The sequence below is a fragment of the Elaeis guineensis genome, chromosome 4 (assembly GCF_000442705.2).
Source record: "Elaeis guineensis isolate ETL-2024a chromosome 4, EG11, whole genome shotgun sequence".
In the NCBI taxonomy this organism is placed as follows: Eukaryota; Viridiplantae; Streptophyta; class Magnoliopsida; order Arecales; family Arecaceae; genus Elaeis; species Elaeis guineensis.
This window is the reverse complement of record NC_025996.2, coordinates 5,364,979-5,385,217: the sequence shown is the minus strand read 5'-3', so window position 1 is coordinate 5,385,217 and position 20,239 is coordinate 5,364,979. Positions and strand designations below refer to the sequence as shown.

General features: G+C 38.9%; 1 protein-coding gene across 2 annotated transcripts; it reads left to right on the top strand.

Moving 5' to 3' along the window:
- Positions 1 to 386: 386 nt before the first annotated feature.
- Positions 387 to 10,116, top strand: LOC105044188 (protein PHOSPHATE STARVATION RESPONSE 2). 2 transcript variants are annotated; one of them, XM_010922000.3, is made up of 8 exons: positions 387 to 543; positions 2,017 to 2,737; positions 4,002 to 4,209; positions 4,286 to 4,362; positions 4,452 to 4,491; positions 4,798 to 4,855; positions 6,578 to 6,647; positions 9,498 to 10,116. In XM_010922000.3, the coding sequence occupies exons 2-8, from the start codon at positions 2,129 to 2,131 to the stop codon at positions 9,864 to 9,866; spliced, it is 1,431 nt and encodes a 476-aa protein (XP_010920302.2). In that variant the 5' UTR covers positions 387 to 543; positions 2,017 to 2,128; the 3' UTR covers positions 9,867 to 10,116. The 2 variants fall into 2 exon arrangements, with proteins under 2 accessions (XP_010920302.2, XP_010920303.2); XM_010922001.4 differs by lacking the exon at positions 387 to 543 and adding an exon at positions 635 to 772 and having other exon boundaries at positions 9,498 to 10,075.
- Positions 10,117 to 20,239: the final 10,123 nt, after the last annotated feature.

Below are 20,239 nucleotides of genomic sequence, written 5' to 3'. Positions count from 1 at the left end.
ATTGATCAAAAAATTCTATAGCATAGGACTGGATTAGATTCATGATATTTGCAATTAGACATGTGATTAGTACTATATCAAATATACAATAGATAGATTTTTGGTACTCATATAGGATCCAAAAATTAAATAATATGTTTCCAACTGGTTTTTGGGAACAATTCTTCTGCGGAGTCAAGTGAAATTTTGTACTCTAATTTTCCTGGCCGTATTTACACCCGCCTGAGGTGTAGGTGCATCAAACCAACCCCCACCACACCTCCCCAAAAAAAAAGGGGTTTCGGAGCCTATGGGCTGGATGTAAATAGGAAAACTGGGGCCCGTTCTGATAAGGACTTTGCAAACTTTAACTCCAGTTTTCACCGAATTGGTTGCCTGGGTGGGCTGCTAAGACGGGCTTGGAAGCCTTGTCGCGGTCGGAATATTTCGCAGCCTCCTCGCCCAGGCGGCGGCCCACCAAAAGCCGCCTCTTCTGATCTTCGCCGTCTCCTTTTTCGCCTTGGCCTCGGCCGACTAGAATCGCTTCCGTCTTCCCCTCGCGAGGTAAGAATTCGGAAATCTGTTCCCGATTTGGGCTCTCGATTCGCCTTTTCGACTATTCTTTCTGACCTTTTTGATGGATTTGATCGTGGTCGGAGCGGCCTTTTGGTGCTCTTAGCTTTTTGGATAAGAATCCGCGAAAACCTAGCTCAATTCTGGTTCTCTTTTTTCTTTCTCCCCTCCTTCGCTTGGAATCGGTAGTAGTCCAAGAAACCTCGAGTTTTTATTGCTGGTAAGCATGTAAAAAATCGCATTGCGATCTCGTTCTTTCGCTTGGTCTCTGATAGTTAGAATCGGTAGGTTATAAAGGAATCGCTTTGATTGATTTGGAGATCTGTCTCGTGCATGATAGCTTTTTTGTGTCTTTTATTTGTATTTGATATGGTTTGGAGTATCACCTTCTTCATGTTTTTTCGGTTATATGTATTATTATTATTATTGTTTGGTTTTTTGGGTGGGGGGTATTAGTTAGAGAATCTCGGTTTCAGTTGCTTCTTGATGTCTGTTTGTAAGTAGCAGTACGGAGTTATTTTTGGAATCTTTGGGTTCGTTTGTGTTGACATTTAGGAGTACAGTGCCGTACACTGTTGGTTTTGCTATCATGATGTTAATAGTGGTAGATTATAGGAAGCAGAGAGACTTTATCTTCTCATTTTTATTTTGTTGTACTTTATCTTATTTTCACTTGATGTTCCTTGGTTGTATGAGCTTAAACTGCAGAACCAATAGTGAATCTTTCTAGGTTTCATGACAGCCAAGCTCTTTTCCTGCCCCATGTTGCTTCTGGACAGGCATCAGACATCAATTTAGAGGGTCCATGTCAGGTCAATGGCCTGTCATATCACATTCTCATACTTCAGTGGATCATGCCTTGATACATGAAGCAAACTCCATGGAGATAACAATGGCAGATTGATCATGTTCATTATTATTGTCTGTAAAGAGCCATGTTTTGAATAGGGCAAATTGTTTAGTTTGCTAGTGGTCGGACTTCTTCCTCAGTCCAACTTATCAAGCTATGCAGCTAGGAGCACCGTTTGATACTTCCTCAACCTTTCTTTTTGGTGGAATACCATCAAGTTCAGTCCTTGCATAAATTGACAACGTGTTTTGAACAAGGACCCTATATTGATACCATCCTGAAACAAGATCGGTATGCCTGGTATGGGGGGTCTGTTCAGCATACATAGACCCTGTAGGCCACCTATACCGAGTATCGGTTTGGTATATGGTATGGTATGGCATGCACTGATGCGGTGAACATTGATTTTAAAAGTCCCAGCCATGTTAGTGTGGAACTGTTAGAGCTTTATTTGCTTGTTATGCATTTTATCTATATGCTTGCTTTCTTATTCTTGTAATGGTGGCGCCAATCAAACACAATCATTTTATCTATATCTTCACTTTCAATTTTTTTATGAACTTCATCTTTTCAGTATAGACCTAATATGTCTAATTTCTTTTTTCCTGGCATAGGTTTCAAGGACAAAAAGCTGCTCAGCTACAATAAAATATAAAGGGAAAGTGGGTCAATGATATTTTCTTGAGAGAGAGGAAAGATCAGCTGATAATCTACATATGGAAAGGAATGGAAACACAGCCAATGAAGAATTTTAATGTGAAACAGCTTTGTAGCACTGGAAATTCTGAAGTTATGTCATCATCTCTGCCTGTGCTACCTACTCCCTTGGAAGAGAAGTTTCCAAAACTGCCAGATTCCCAACAGCTTTCGGTGGAGAGGGAGCTAAGAAGCAGTCCAATTATCCCCCCTCATACTCCCTTTGTGTCCAACAGCGGGGTTGTTGGACCTTTATATTCATCGGCTTCAGGGATCTCTTTAGATCTTCACTTCTCTTCTGTTTCACCTAATGAGAGGCATCCTAATGGTGCTTCTTTCATTTCTCAGTCATCGAATGTTGGAATATCCTTTCCTTCAACTCCTCCACCTACAGGGGCATTCCAATCTTTAACAGGTAATGACCCCAGAGAATCCACTGAAGTCACCTGGTGTCCAGAACCAATTCAGAGCATGATTGGTTATTCAGATAATATCACTGATGGCAACAATGAGATCCAGAACAGTTGTGATGTGGTCTCTGATGACCTTGCTAAGCAAAATGAGTGGTGGACAGATCTAATGAACGAAGATTGGAAGGATATTCTCAATGAAACAGGTGCTCATGAGTCTCAGCCAAAGGTATGTGGGTTATGTTCAATAAGGTGGAAGTTTTAAGCTACTACATTACATAATTCATGGAATGCTGTACCGTGCCGAACCGGCCGGTACACCTTGTACCGTGCCGAACCGGCCGGTACACCTTGTACCGAGCCGGACCGGCGGGGAACCGGCACGGTTCGGCCGATTCAAACGGTATACCGGCAGAGGAGGGAGGAAAAGAGAGAGAAAGCGAGAGAGAGAGAGAGAGGAGGAGAGGGAGGGAGGCGGGAGCCGCTGGAGGTTGGTGGTGGCCCGCTGCGGCCATCAGAGGGCCGCAAAAGCATCCATGGCTCGTCGATTCGCCCGATAGGGCTTTGAAACGAGCAAGAAAGAGAGAGAAAGAAGGGGGAAGATCACCGAAGATGGGAGCGGATGGCATCACGGTCGCGGTCGCGGGCTTCGCCGAGGCCGGGGGAGGGGGGTGGCGGAAGCGGCGTGGGCGGCGTCGTGGTTGCAGAACAGGGGCTTTCGCCCTTGTTCATGCGACCCCTTTTTTTTAAAATGAAAATCAACAGATGAAGCCGGCAAACCATTTGCCGGCTTCACTGTTTAAAAGATTTAAAAAAAAAATAAAATTAATGAAGCCGACAAACTATTTGTCGGCTTCACTTAAGTTTTGATTTGATGCCCCTGTTTCATGCCTGTGGACTACGCCATCTCTCTTTTTCTTCTCTCGGTTCGGGTCCAGTACCTTCGTCGGTTCGCTGCCGGTTCGGTACGGTACGGAACCATACCGAACCGTACTGCCAGCCAGCTGAAACAGCCGTCGGTACCGAGATGGCGAACCTTGTTACATATACTAACCAAGAATTATATTAGTAACCTATTTTTATCCTCATGTTTTTGTTCTGCTGCAAGCTGGCTATCACTTTGTTGCTTATTATATGTTAGAAATCTCACAGAGTGCAGACTTTATTAATTGACTATCAGTAGCTATTAATTGACTATTGATGCTCGTTTGACTCCTTGTTGCCATGATATGAATGTTTAAATGAAAATGATAATTTGTCGCTTCCTGATGATTAAGGATACTTAATTTCTGTAATTCTCAAAGCTATTGAACTTCCATAAGGTGCTCGAATATCTTTAAATGAATTAAGTAGTTAATCATTTGTGGTGGCAGTCAAATAAAGAGATTGATAGATGTTCTTTTAGGTAATATATATCCTTAAATTTTGTAGTAATTCAATTGTTTTGTCATTGGCTTTGCCGATCATGTTTGTGTTCCTTTGTTCTCATATAGGCTATGCAATCAGCAGCCCAATCATCTCCAAGTATGCCAGTTCACCAGCTGCAAATCCATCAAGCTGTTCCATCTCACTCTAGTGAGCTTTGTGCAGTCTCTAATTCCTCTGGCGCTAATGCTGCTACAACCAAGCCGCGTATGCGTTGGACTCCAGAGCTGCATGAATGTTTTGTAGATGCTGTGAACCAACTTGGTGGCAGTGAAAGTAGGTTGGCTCTATTTTTAGACTCCTTTTTTTGCTTGACGTATCTCTTGACTTGAAACTGTTTTTATGCATTCAGAGGCTACCCCTAAAGGCGTGCTGAAACTCATGAAAGTGGAAGGTTTGACCATATACCATGTGAAAAGCCATCTTCAGGTCTCTACTTTCATTTCCTTCTTATATGCAACACTACCATGCCATTTCTTTTGTATTTTTCTTAATAAGAATTTTTTTTTTCTTTAAAGAAATACAGGACAGCTCGTTACAGGCCAGACTCATCAGAAGGTCAGTCGGGCATTTACTTGACCTTAGGTTCATTTTGTGGATTTGTATTGCTGCTACTTCTCCATGCCTTCCTTTTTAAACCACTTCCTCCTTTCTTGGGAAATACAACTACATATTTTTCAGAGACCCTGCATTGTCTCCTTTATCTCTCTATGTATGCAGTTTGGAATTTTCACATCTTTCTTTATCTTGTTGCATTTATGCCCTAGTAAAATGCATCAACTTTATTAATAAGCTAAAGTAACACCATGTGGAAGACGGTAGTGTGACTTCTTCTGAGACTGTTGGTTACTTTGATGAATGCAGGGGCATCAGAAAAGGAGGTCATTCCACAGCAGGAAGTGTCATCTCTTGACCTGAAGACGTGAGTGTGCCATTATAAGGAGTACTTGTAATGATATATTGCTTATAGGAATTAATAGATAATTTACACTGCCTCGTTGGAAAGATAAGGAATCAAAATGCAAAAGCACAACTCTCTTAAGAACAATAGATGACATGGTGTTTGATACATCTAATAAAGATGACAACATTTTTATGCTTTTGTTCTTGTGATCATAGCAATAGAGACTCTTCTTTCTGAACCTTACGGCCTTTGAGAACCAGAAGGATTATTTGTTTAGTCATTTATAATAATGCAAAAATCATTATATTAAAATGCTTCCATCCAGAGTCATAAAGTCAACGAGGTGAGAGCAGTCTCATAATGTGCAGAAATGGGTTAACTTTGTTAGAATGTTGGATTATGAAAAAAGAAGTAAAATTATAAGTTAATTGTTTATTGTCAAGAAGTAACCATTTCTATTGAGGGTCTGATGCTGGTTAGGTTTCGTTTGATTTACTCAAATAATCCTAAAGATTTTTGGTTATGTACTCCAGTACCTGGATGTGCACATAAACATGCAAATATGTGTCTCGATGTATGCATGCCTCCATGCATGCATGCTTGCATCTGTGCTTTTTCTGAGCATGCGAGCTTGTGTCTCTGTATTCTGGGATGTACTGAATGTATATATTTTTTTTGTTACTCTATAGTTCTATGCTTCTTTTACTGGCTATATGTATTTTGCCCTATGCAGTGTTCTAGAAGATTTTGTACTGTTGTATTCTAGTATTTTTCAAACTTGGGCCGGACACTGACCCATAATGGTGTGCCAGGTTAAGGGGTTTATGGTTTAACTGTGGGTGAACTGCCGTTTGTACATTTCTTTTTTGATTAATGAATTATATATGGACCACTGTGTTTGGTTCATTCTGTTCTTTTATTCATTCTCTTTGGAAATAATATCTAGCTGCATCATTTAGGAAAAGGGGATTAAGAGGTGTGTGCATATATTGAAATTGAGTGTATTAATAGAATGGAGCCTTATGCCCTGCCAGGTTTCCAAAAATATGGATGACCACACTAAAAATTAAGAGAGAATCCGGTTTTGTATGCCAAGAAGTTGGAGAGCTTGTGACTGGATGCTTAAATGTATCTATATGGCAAACCCCAAAAATTTGGATACAGCCTGGGCTGTTCTGTTGGGATAGTGCGGAATATCTTTTATGAGGCGATAGGCAAACTATATTTTAGTGAATATACTTTTATGGCAGGTTTCCTGAGAATATTGAAAAATGTCAGTTTCTAGTAAAGAGAGTTGTATTCATCTGTGACACCCACCATTAAGCTTGAATCCTCCTTTGGTTTCTCTTGTGAATATCTAGAGATCTAACTGCCTCACACAAACATGCTCTCAAGAATATTTTAACTAAATAGTCTGCTCAAATGCTTTTGCTCTTGTTTGTTCGTCATGGAGTTTAGGTCACTTTGAATCATAAACCTCCTACCACTGTATGAAGCCCAATGAGGTTGGTGCTCATTCATTTTCAGATTTGTTATTTATTTGACCATCTGGCCCTATTTTCTTTCCTTTCTTTCTTTCTCTGTTTTGGTCCTGTTATATTTCTGTAACAGTTAATATCTGTTGTTAACAGTATCAAAAGTTTAGTGCCCTATTTTTATTCCAGGCAATCCTAAAAGGTCCGTAAAAGGTTTACTTAGTCTTCTCTAAGTCAGTGATCTTACTTTTCATTTCAATGACAGGAGTCTTGGTCTCACTGAAGCATTGCGACTCCAGATGGAGGTCCAGAAACAGCTTCACGAACAACTTGAGGTATACTTTCTGCTTGAGTTTTGACATTTATGCATATAAGAAATTAATTTTTTGGATGTCAGACTCCAAAAGCTAATTTTCATTGAAATGAAGAAAACATTACAAAACTAAAGGCCTATTATTTGCTTGTCCTATCCAATCCTAGTGCCTAGCACATGTGATGCACATGAGGAAGGTATGGATGATTGTGGTTGCGTGAGAGAAAGCATAGTTGGTTGCAATCTCACAGAAGCAAGAAACGAAATGATTGGAGTGCACTTTTATTGAATGATGGGGTAATATAGAAGCCTAGATGAACATCTTGCATTGCTTCTGCATAAATAGAGGTTCAACTAGTTTGTGTTATACTAGTATTGTATTTTTTTTCAGATATTATCTTTTCCCTGAAGCATTGAACTGTGTTGGCATTTTCAGTTTCTTTTACATATTAGCATGTCCAAAAAGTTTGTGTCTCTTTCCCTAAATATAACCTCATTTTTTATTAAGATATATGCTTGGAGTGCTGGAATATTTTTATGTAGAACTTATGTATACGAAATTTTAGGAAGACTTGGTTTTTAAGACACAGAGCAATAAAATTTCCATATTCTCTATGTTTCACTTTACAAGTTTCAACCTTTTCTTTTCTATTAAGACCATAGTTTATTATCTGTTCTTGGTATTTGGCAATTTTTTCTTAAGTCTGTCTATTTATCTTCACCGAATAGACATATATACATTTTTTAGCTTGACCTACTGATGCAGTTTTTGGTGGGCCTAGGCAGTTAATTCAGGTCCATTGTGTGAGCCTAGGTCTAGTCTTATAACCCTGATCAGAAATTGGGCTGGGCCCGAGTTTAGTCAATTTTGGCAGGCCTGTCCTAATCGGCCCATATGTATTTAAAACATTAATATGCAGATGTTAAAGTTTTGACCAATCCCAATACCAAGCCCTAACTTGGTTGGCCTTCCCCTAGTACAGTGGAGCCCCCTTTCCTACTGACCCCCTCCCGACATCTAACTGGATTGCTCTCAAGTATATGCTATTCCGAACTGTCCTCTTTCTTTCTCTTAAAATGCTGCCACTGTATGCTGGACCCAAACCATCCTTGAGAAGAATGTCAGCCTTGTCCCACCTCCTTTACTTTCTGGTGCATGTCTCTGTTGCTAGACCAGTGCTGTCTCTGTGCTCACCACCTCCTTGCCATTCTTCATTATCACCTCCTTCACCACACATTCTCCAGCATCCATGCACCCCACGCTCCCAAGACACCCCATCTCCCTTCCAAAATATGGCTGGTCAGGGCTTATTAAATGATCTAAGGTCATGGATGATGAGTGCTGTAATGGTTAGTCCTGATAGACAGTACCGGGTCTATAGCATTGAATTATCTGAAAAATTACTCATCTGAGTGCTGGGCATGTTGTTGGTGGTCATCTCCTTCATGTTCGAAATACTTAAAGCATGTATTCAAATATGTTTTCGCATGCTCAAACCACTTTTTTGTTTGCTATTTCATTTGAGTATAAAGATTAAGTTGTCAGTTGAATTTTACTGAAATGATCTTTGAATAATTTTCAATTTGTTGGTGCATGGTTTCTCAAGAGCTCTGGCTTTCTCAAACTGTAGCACTCTCAGGCAATTTTTTAGATTATGTATCACCATTGCAGTATTACATGCATTGTTTGGGTTGCTTAACTAAGATGTATTATTTTTTTCCCCTATAGTTGCATAGCTTACTGGTGTGTCATGGGTGGATCAGCATGAACTTGAGATATAAGTCAATTATGTATTAAATGTGTTCTTAGGTTGTTTTTAGTAATTCAACTTATTTCCTTTGGCTTTTTTCTAAAGCAACTTCTCAACTTCATCTACCTTCTACTTGAATTGTCTTCCCTTGGATGTTACATCTGCATGGTTGACTTAAATTAAATCATACATCAGTGATCGTTGCTATCTTCATGTTGGCTCTGAAACAAATGATTGAAACATAGGATCAGGCATACTTTTTTCTTTTCTTTTTTAGGAATACCGTGGTAATGTGCCACCATCAAGGTCTGAAGGAAACCTCAACATTTTTGGCGGTAGCATCAGGCTTACTGTTATTGGTAATGTTAAGCATGAAGACCCCTCACATCTGCACATAATTATTTTAGAGAACTCTCAAGAGTGGGATCCTCTTTTTCTAGTAAACCAGAATCTGTCATATGGTTATATGAGCAACCTATCAAGTTTGCAAAAGGCCAAGCATGAGATTGGTGAATTTGGATCAAAGTATTGTGTCTGTGTCATGCTGGCTTGGCACTGGCGACATTGGCTCACTGCATGCCAGGCACTGGCATGTAGCCAATGTCATGCCAGTGTTACGGTTGCAGGGCACTCCCACTGTACATATGTATAGTATGTGGATCATCGCTTTGAAGTATGCCTGGAAAGTCATCTGTCCAAAGCCGCTTCTCAATGAGGTTTGCCCGTTGTTAGCCAACCCATTGATACGCTGGCTGATTTTGCTGAACGCTTGGTTCATCCTGAAACTATGCAGGTAGTGGCAGATCCGGATGGAGCGCCTTTTCCAGGTGCATAACTTGAGTGTCGATATCTATTCTAGTCCATATGGTTGGGGTTGGGACATCATCACCTGTAAAAATAGTTATTTTTATGAATACTAAGGTATTATAAATATGAAAATGAACAATGGAGTTTCCCAAACCCTTTCTAACATGCAGTAATATATCATTCTCGTTCACTTGCTTTTGATCACCTTGACTGGCATGTCTAAAGATTTGTTTCTGCTGGTAGTCTGTATCGAGGACACCTGTTTAAACCAACTGCAGATAATTGTTTTTGACTCCATGTCCTCCTTTCCACAGATTCAGAGAAATCTGCAGTTGCGAATTGAAGAACAGGGGAGGTACCTTCAGATGATGTTTGAGAAGCAATGCAAGTCGGGCATGGACAATCTTCAAGCTGCTTCCACCATGGAAGAACCGGTGACTGTATCTTCTTACCAAACACATCCTGCTGACAAAGAATTCCCAGGGAAGAGTCGAGATGAATCAGGAAATGACCCTGCTGGTGCAGAGATGGCAGAAGGCTCAAGGCAGGTTGGTGGCAAGCAAAAGATGCCTGAAGCTGAATCCTGCTTCGAGAGGGAATCTAATACTGTTAGTGGGTCTCATTCCCCACCCTGCAAGCGCGCACGAGGCCCTGAGGAGTCCTCAACTCCCACATCTGTGTGAGATTAACATATTTCAGTCTTGTGCGATGACCGGTGAAATGAGCACTATCATTTGTAATGAGAATCTCAGTAATCAAGTGGGAAGCTATTTTAAGGTTAGGAGCCACTGACTCCTCAAGGAGGCAGCAGATGTGATTGCCTGTACTGTTGGTGGGTAATAGCACATTTTCTGTTTATTTCAGTTAATGGTGAACTTGTAGGGTGTAGAGATGTGGTAACGTGCCTTTCATGAAGTTGGAAATTTGCACCAATCCAGGACCAGCAAATGAATAAACCCACACAATCTACACAGCCACATTTCTTCAAAGATGTTGAAGTCCAAATTATTTCTTTTTAAATGGGCCATTCATGAGCAGCTCGAGTTCGGTTGGAATCTAAATGGGCTGTCTTGAGGTTAAGTCGATTGTTAATCGAGCCAAACTGGTTTTTTGCTTGTTTACACCCTTAAATATGATTGTTGATGGCTGTGGTAACAGCCCGGCCAGTGATGATGGTGGAATTAGTAAATGGCCGGCAGGAAAAAAGGCAGATTGCTTATAAGCAAAAATATTTCTGATATTGTACTTTGTAAAAGATAACTATGACTGATCTAGATTGTTATAACTGTTATTTTTTGTTTATAATTTCTTTTTGAAAACAAATCGGTGGGAGCATCATCATTCAGGTCCTATGTGTTTCAGGCAAATGAAAAAAAATAACCTCTTTATATCTTAAAACAGGGGCCCCACAAGGAGGGAAGCACCACTGGGCAAGGGTAAGAGAGAGAGAGAGAGAGACGCCACCGCAACAAGTCGACATTGAAATATTTAAAAAAAATTGAAAAAAATTAATTTATCAATTTCTTTGGACAGAAAAGCGTAATTAATTTGGTACACTTCACAAAAATTCTATGTCATTAGTAAAACCCTTCGTTTATGTAGTGATAAGAAGTTCCTCTTGCCCGTGGTATTCCACCAGTTTGAAACCCAGAGCAGGCCCAAGGGCTTAAGCCCCTTAAAATAATAATGTGGGGCCCGCAACCATGTCTTTCCGACACGTGGCATATCGTTTCCCATCACCAAAAAGTCGGTCAAAAGAGAGTAGAAATGTTTGAGCTCTTTTCCGGAATAATACGAAAAAAAAATTTAAATACCAAAATAATTTAAAATCAAATTTTTTACCAAATTAATGTAAAAGAGAAAAATATCATTTTGAACGGCATTTTCCCCCTTCCACGTCACCCTATTTTCCACGATGGCATCATCCCAAAAAAAAAAAAAAAAGAAACGCCAAATAAAATAGCGTCTTTAAAAACGCCATTTGAATGGCGTTTTTAAAAACGCCATTCAAAATGGCGTTTTCAATTTTTTCCACAAAAAAAAAGAAAAAATCGAAAAATAATGAAAAAAAAATTTTATAAAATTTAAAATTAATAAATAAATTAAAATTTTAATTTTGATTGAAATTTAGAATATAAAGATTTGAATTTGTAATTCAAAATAAAAATTAATGCAGATATTTATTTTTCAATTTTTTTTAAAAATGTGAAAAAAAATCTTAAGAAATTTAAAAATAAAAAATATCATAGAAAATAAAAAAAAAGAGAAAGAAATAAGAAAGAAATAAAAATTTAAAATTTAATTGAAAAACATCATTTCAAATGCTTGTCAAAAAAATTAAAAAAAGAATTTAAAAAATAAAATGTAGCATTAAAAAATAAAAATTTTTAAAAAATCAAAAAAATAAGAATTATAAATTAAAATTTTAAAAAAAATAAAATTTTAAAGATTAATTGAAATAAAAATATTTTTTCAAATTATTTTCTCAAATTAAAATTTAAATTATTTAAAAAAGTTTCAAAAAAAATTTAAAAATAGCCTAAAAAAATTTCATAAAAACATAAAGATTTGAAAAAAAATAGAAATTATAATTGTAATTGAAGAACAAAGTTTATAATTTTTAATTTTAAGAAATAAGGATTAAAATTATAATTAAAATTAAAAATAACATTTGAAATAACTAAATTAATTTAAATATAATTTTTTAAGAAATATTTTAAATAAAAGAAAAAAATACGTAATAGAATGTCAAAAAGATAAAAATGAAAGAAAATTAAAATTAAAATTTAAAATTATAAAAATTATAAATTAAATTTAAAAAAATATTTTATAAAAGAATAAAATTAAATTAAATTAATTATAATTTCTTTATTAGGGTATTTTATAAATGTGACTTAAAAAAATTTAATTTGAATTAAATTTTGATCAAAAAATAAATACATTAAAAAGTTAAAAAATGAGGAAAATGTGGAAAAAAAAATTTGTAAATTGAACTTTAAAAAAAGTAATTTTTTTTAAATTATTGTAAAAAAATTATCTGAAGAAAAGAAAAAAATATTGTAAAAAAATAAAAAATATCCTAAAAAAGAAAGAAAGGAAAAAAATAGATTTGAAAAAAAATAGAAATTGTAATTCTAATTGAAAAATATAATTTTTAATTTTTAATTTTAAAAAATAAAAATGATAATTATAATTGAAATAAAAAATATCATTTGAAATAATTAAATTAATTTAAACATAATGTTTAAAAAATATTTAACTAAAAAAAGAATACGTAATCGAATGCTAAAAGATAAAAATGGAAAAAACTGAAATTATAATTTCAAATGATAAAAATTTTAAAAAAAATTTAAAAAAAATATCAAAAAAATAAATAAATAAATAAAAAAATAAAAATTATAATTATAAATTTAAAGAAATTTAATTTTAATTTAAATTAAAAATTATCATTTAAATTATTATTTTTATTATTTAATTAAATTTATTTATTAAAAGATTACAAATAAATAATTAAAGAAATTAAAAAAAATAAAAAAATAAAAAAAAGGGGAAAACGTCAAAGAGAATGACGTTTTCCCCTCCCAAATCCCTTTTTCCTCCTTCTTCCTTCTCCCTCTTCTCCTTCTCCCTTCTCCCTTCTCCCTTCTCGATCTTCTCCGGCGTCTCTCCGGCGGCATGGCGGCACGGCGGTGAGCTCTCGGCGGCGGTGAGCTCTTCCCACCTCTCTTTTCTCTTCCTCTTTCTCTCTCCCTCTTCTCCTCTCTCTCTTTTTCTATTTGTCTCATGCCGGTGACGGGCCGCGCGCCCCGACGGCGGGCCCCGGCCCCATCCTCTCCCTCTTCCTCTCTCTCTCCTCTCTTCCTCTCTCTCTCCCTTCTCCTTGGCCGCCGGCCACAGACGGCCGACGGCGGGCGGCGGGCACCGCATCCCGGTGGTGGGCCGCGGCCCCCTCCTCTCTCTCTTCCTCTCTCTCTTTCTCTTCCTCTCTCTCTCCCTTCTCCTTGGCCGCCGGCCACAGACGGCCGGCGGCGGGCGGCGGGCCCCGCATCCCGATTGTGGGCCGCGGCCCCCTCCTCTCTCTCTTTCTCTTCCTCTCTCTCTCCCTTCTCCTTGGCCACCGGCCACAGACGGCCGGCGGCGGGCCGCACGCCCTGGCGGCGGGCCCCGCGTCCCGACGGTGGGCCGCGGCCCCTCCTCTCTCTCTCCCTTCTCCTTGGCCGCCGGCCACAAACGGCCGGCGGCGGGCCCCGCGTCCCGGCGGTGGGCCCCGACCCCCTCCTCTCTCTCTTCCTCTCTCTCTCCCTTCTCCTTGGCCACCGGCCACAGACGGCCGGCGGCGGGCGGCGGGCCTCGGCCCCCTCCTCTCTCTTCCTCTCTCTCTCCCTTCTCCTTGGCCGCAGGCCACACACGGCCGGCGGCGGGCCGCGCGCCCGACGGCGGGCCCCACGTCCCGGCGGCGGGCCCCGGCCCCCTCTCTCTCTCTTCCTCTCTCTCTCTCTCTCTTCCTTTCTCTCTCCCTTCTCCTTGGCCACCAGCCACAGACGGCCGGCGGCGGGCCGCGCGCCCCGACGGCGGGCCCCGCATCCCGACGGTGGGCCGCGGCCCCCTCCTCTCTCTCTCTCTTTTCTCTCTCCCTTCTCCTTGGCCGTCGGCCACAGACGGCCGGCGGCGGGCCGCGCGCCTAGGCGGCGGGCCCCGCATCCCGACGGTGGGCCTCGGCCCCCTCCTCTCTCTCTCTCCCTTCTCCTTGGCCGCTGACCACAGACGGCCGGCGGCGGGCCGTGCGCCCCGACGGTGGGCCCCGCGTCTCGGCGGTGGGCCTCTGCCCCCTCCTCTCCCGACGGTGGGCCCCGCGTCCCAACGGTGGGCCACAGACGGTCGGCGGCGGCCTCGTGCCCCGACGGCGGGCCCCGCGTGGCGATGGGCCCGATGCGATGGGCTGCGATGACGGTGGGGCCCACGGGCTCCGGCGCTCATTTTTTTTTATCTCATTAATTTTTTTATTTTTATTTTTATCTAATTAGATTCAGTTGTGTTTTAAATTTTTAAATATATTGCATTTCATGAAAACGTAGACCTGTCAATTAATCAATGTATAATATTCTACGTTATCCGTATAAAATATATAAAATATATATTTTTATACGGATATCGTAAAATACATACATTGGTCAATTGATTGTCCAGTTTGGATAGTTCGGGAATTGCATTTAATTTTATAGATAATTACATTATTCGAATGATATGCGGAGGGTTCGAGAAAAATTTCGGACAGTATTTTTCTTTAGTTCTCCTCACACATTTTGAGTCGTGTGGGGAGAACTAAGGAGAAATGCTGCCGAAATTTTTTTCGGTCCTTTTTGCGTATCGTTTGATTAATGTAATTAATCTATAGAATTAATACAATTCCGAATGGGATAGAATCTATCTGTACCTATTTATTGATGATATGATGCATGTATCATGTAAATCTTTTGAAATGATAAAATAATTAATATATTAAATATTTTAATTTTGATTTTATTGTAGGTTTTTTGAGAAAATGGTCAGTACTCGAGTTCGTGTATTATTGTATTATGATGGCATGATACAGAATGATCAAACTGGTGTGCAGTATAGTCACCCTGCAAATCGGATTATTAGAATATCTTCATCATTATCACGTCAAGAATTATTGGATCATTTATACAGCAGTATTCCTGTAGACAAAGAAAAATATGAAATAAAATTGAAATGGAGATCTCCTAATCTGTCGGGACAGTTAATGCAGAGTAAATATATCTTGGTTCCAATTGATGACGATGATGATGTCGAAGAAATGCTGACATTTCCTTTGAAATATTCAGAATGTCGATTTTTAGAATTATATATTGAAAAAGAAGATGTACCAATCTTTGGATATCATAGTCAGTTTTTAACTCAAGCGGATAATAATGTTGGGCCTTCCTCACCTTTCGTAACTCCTATGATACAAATCGATAGTGTTGAGGTCGGTTTTGCAGAACAACATTCCACTACTGCCGGTCCTAGCTGTCCAATTATTCCAAGTGCAGTGGTGACTTCTCCTGTGTCTTCTGCTATGGTGACTTTTCCTTTGCTATAAGCAGTGGTAAGTGCGGGAGACGACACTCATATAGGAAACGATGATTGGGTAGTCGGTGGAATAAATTCTGATAGTCTGGATTTTGAGTCAGATGAAAATGAAGATGAAGACAGTTGGATGGATAAGGACAATAGCAGTAATGATGATGATGATGATGAAGATGAGAATGATGATGAAGATGTTCAAGCTAATATTAATGTGGAAGAATCTCAACCTCATTTTCACGAACCTCCATAATATTTTAATGATATAAATTTAGATGATGGTGGTTGTGTTAGTGCTGGTCGAAGATTGAATTCTGACAATCAATTTTGGGACTCTTCGATGACTGAATTTTCTAAAGGTTTAATGTTTGAGAGTAAAGATTATGTAAGGAGAGCTGTTGATCTTTATCACATTATGAAGCATCGGACATACAATATAGTTCAGTCGCATTCGAAATTATGGTCCGTACGATACGCATCATCAGATAATGTTCAGCATTGTAAATGGAGGCTTCGTGCTGCATTGTTGAAAAAATATGGATATTTTCAAATCACAAAATATGAGGATCCTCACACTTTTTGTTTACGGGATTGAGTCGAGACCACAAACATGTCAGTGGAAAGATGATTAGCACATTAGTCCGACATATTGTTGAGAAAGATCCCGGTGTTAAAGTTGAAGCTATTGTGGCAGCCGTTAATGATCAATTTCAATATACAGTATCATACAGGAAAGCATGGTGTGGAAAGCAGAAGGCATTGGTTGATATTTATGGAGAATGGGAGCCATCTTATGCTAAATTACCTTATTATATGGCTGCACTTCAATATGCAAATCCTAGTACAGTTGTTTCATGAAATTTTTTTCAAGCTATGAATTCCAATGTTCGCATTTTAAATTATATTTTTTGGGCTTTCGAACCATCTATTCAGGATTTTATGCACTGCCGTCCTATAATCAGCATTGATGGCACGCACTTGTATGGAAAATTTAAAGGTAAGATATTAATTGCAACAGGCATTGATGCAGAGAATGTGATATTTCCATTAGCATATGCAATTGTCGATGAGGAAACAACTGTAAGTTGGAGTTGGTTTCTTTTCCAGCTCAGAACACATATCGTTAAAGATAGAAATGGAATATGCTTAATTTCTGACAGGCATCCAGGTATATTAAATGCCATTGCAGATGAGTCTATTGGATGGAGTCCACCATGTGCCTATCACCGATACTGTTTAAGACATATATGCAGTAATTTCAACACTCATTTTAAAAATGTGCAGCTGAAAAGAGCAGTATGGCAAGCAGGAAGTGCTCATCAAGTTCGTAAATTCAATTTTATCATGGGTAGGATTAGAACAGTGAATGAAGAAGCTTGGAGCTGGTTGTCCGAGATAGAAAAGGAGAAGTGGACATTGACACATGATGATGGCCTACGCTACGGTGTTTTAACTACAAATTTGTCGGAGGTTTTTAACAATGTTTTACGAGGAGTTAGAAATGTGCCAATTACAGCTTGTGTTCAAATGATATTTTATCGTCTTATCAAATATTTCAATACGAGGCATGCCCAAGCCTCGAGATATGTAGAGGAGAATCCAAATAATCTTTTTACTCCTCATGTTGCAATTAAATTGCTGAAGATCAAGTTAAAGCTAACCAGCACCGAGTAACAGCATTCAACCTTCAAAGAGGTATATATGAAGTGCTTACGAGAAGAGCAAGCGGAGGGTTACGAGGTGGAAAAATTCTCATACTGTTACATTAGCTGAAAGAAAATATTCTTATGGAAAGTGGAGCACGTACAAATATCCATGTTCACATGTTTTAGCTGTGTGTCAAAAATAGCTGTACATTTTAGTGATTTTGTGGATGATGCATGTAAATTATAGCATATATGAATGCTTGGAGCGGTAATTTCAATCTACTACCATATGAAGATTATTGGATGCATACACGTATGTTCAAATGTATGCCTGATCATCATCGTTTGAGATCGAAGGAGAAAGGTAGACCAAAATCAACGAGACTACGAAATGAGATGGATGATAGGCAAATAAGAAATAAGAACCACTGTGGTATTTGTAGGGAACAGGGTCATGATCGTCGTCGCTGTCCTAGATATTTCAACATACTTAAACTTCAAACAGTGAAAGAAATTGAAAGCTTCGAAGATTTATTTTTGTCATTGTTTTATGAATTACTGTGAGATTGTATTTGAATTTACGTGTTTAATATGTTGGGATGAACTGAATTTTGTGTTTAAGTTGTATTGTATGATAATATTGTATTTAAAAAAAAAAATTAAAATATATTGTCTTATTTTTTTAATACATCTGTGATAATATTGCTTGAGATAGCGTATTATGGCTTACGATCTACGATATCTCGGTCCTCGAGACAGCAGCATTCTTAATTGCAGGAGCACCATCGATCACAGACTATTTTAGATGGCGGCGTAAGCATTACAATCTTATTTACTCTTTAAATTTTTATTTTAAAAATTATGTACGTTATCTAATTATTATATTTTATTGCAGGAGCCAGACATCTTCGTCTACGACGATCTGATGCTGATTTCTGGAGGACAGAGGACATCCCAGATAGAGTGTTAGATTATTTACGATATCTGAATTTTATGGAGTATATCGGATTGGTCGTATACAAATGGACTTGGTCTTATTACTGCTTTGCTTGAGAGATGGCGTCCAGAGACACATATTTCATCTTCCATTTGGTGAGGCGACCATCAGTTTACAGGATGTCAGCATCCTTACTGGACTACCAGTTGATGGAGATCCAGTTACCGGAGTTGATCCCACACTTACCATTCCGGAGTGACAGGCTTTGTGCTTGCGATTGTTAGGGTTTGAGCCCACGCATATTTTTTTGATCATTCACGACTCAGGATTGAGTGTTTGGATGATCGTTATCGCCATTTTCATATTGCGGATGATGCACCAGAGGAGATGGTGCAGCAGTATGTTAGGGATCAGTGCTACGGTTGTTAGGTGGTGTCCTGTTACCTGATACTTCATCGAATAAGATGAAGTTGATGTTTTTGCCATTATTAGATGATTTAGACTTCGCTCGTCGACTCAGTTGGGGCAGTGCAGTACTAGCTTGTCTATACCGAGCTATGTGTCGGGATTCCTATACTGATCAGAGCGAGATTGGCGGTTATCTTGTATTATTACAGATATGTGAATTAAAAATTTTTATTTTTAATATTTAATTATATTTTACATTGGATATATCGTTTATTTAATTTTTAAAATTTGCAGATTTGGGTATGGGAGCGTATGTCGACTATCAGTCCATTACGACGGCAGTTGCTCGAGATGCCATCAGAGTAGCAGGATCCTGATGTTCATTCAGACTAGACGGACCATTGGGATACAGGTATCGAAATATTATTTTTTTATTTAAAATTTATTATTTTAAATTTATTTAATATTAGTACATTGTGAAACAGATGGAACGTTGTATTCAACGTCATCACGTATCGACAAGAGTGGCACGGATTTATAGGTGCCAGTTGGATACATTAGTTGATATATCTAGACGGATAAATTTTGAATTTTTTACAAATATCAATTTATAGTATTCATAATCTATTAGAATTTTTTACTAATTTTTTTTATTTTAACTATACTATATCAGTTTTTATGGGAGCCATATACAGATGGGATATTGGCTATACTGCCGCAGATGTGTACAGTTGGACACGACATATGGACTGCTAGGGTGCCACTTATTTATTTTGATGTGGTAGAGTGGCATTTTTTTGATCGTGTCCTGCGGCAGTTTGGTCAGACTCAGGGCATCCCAGAGCAGTTTGATACCAGCCAGGGACTTCATCGTATTGATCGACGAGGAGAGCTCGTATTGACTGGCGTATCAGACATGCACAGTACATCGATATTTGGATGCACGTCGAGATCACATTGTTCATGGTAATCCTATTTTGAGAGGCCGTTCATATACTGATGACTACATGGCTTGATTTTTTAGCATTACGGTGCGAGTCATTGGACAGTCTCAATATGCAGTTTCTGGATACGAGGGCGAGAGTTCTACTGTGCGTCTTTGGTAAGATTACGAAAATTACTTCATGTTATTTGTGTTATATTTCTGTTTTATATTTTACACTATACTGATGTTTTATACCAACTGTTCTATTTTTATTTTATAGACTAATTCTATGTCGGATCTCGTGTTGGACGCTCATCGTGCTTTATCTACGACAGATGAGGACGAGCGGATTCAGATACTGCGGGAGATAGAGAGAACAAGTTCCGAACATTGGTGGCGATTGGTGTTGATCCACATACCTGTGCGCCTTGGTATGGAGCAGTTCGGGCGTCAGATATGAGTTATACGCCGTCACCATATGTTTCACATATGCCATCACCGCATATTCCGCATATGTCATCATTCGATGCTGCACAGATGCCACCGCTTTTCATCCACAGATGGCAGCGTCTTCTTCTTCCTACATCCCCAGATGCCATCACCGGGTATCAGTTGGCCACATGAGTATGATACTTTTTTTCAGGTCCATCCGTGTATCCAGATGAGAGAGTTGAACGGTCTCTCAGTCCGTAGATGATCGACAGCATCAGTTATTCCTGAGCAGCATGATCAGCAGATCTCCTCTACTGATATAGGGGAGGAGCCATCACAGCAGGAGCAGCCGGCGAGGACCTTCCTGAGAAGGTCCAAGCGACCACGGGCGCCGCGACGTCCTTGTGGGACTTAGTCTTTGTTATATTTGTATTTAGTATTTTTTACATTTTTATTGTACTATTTTTTTTGTACGTTTGTCATTTTTATTCTATTCAATAATATTAAATGTTGATTTTATTTTATATTATTTAATTTTAAATGATCGAATATTATGATTTGTGCACATGGATACACATACTCGAACGTATCTCAGAACATTAGGAGAGAAAAAATTATGCT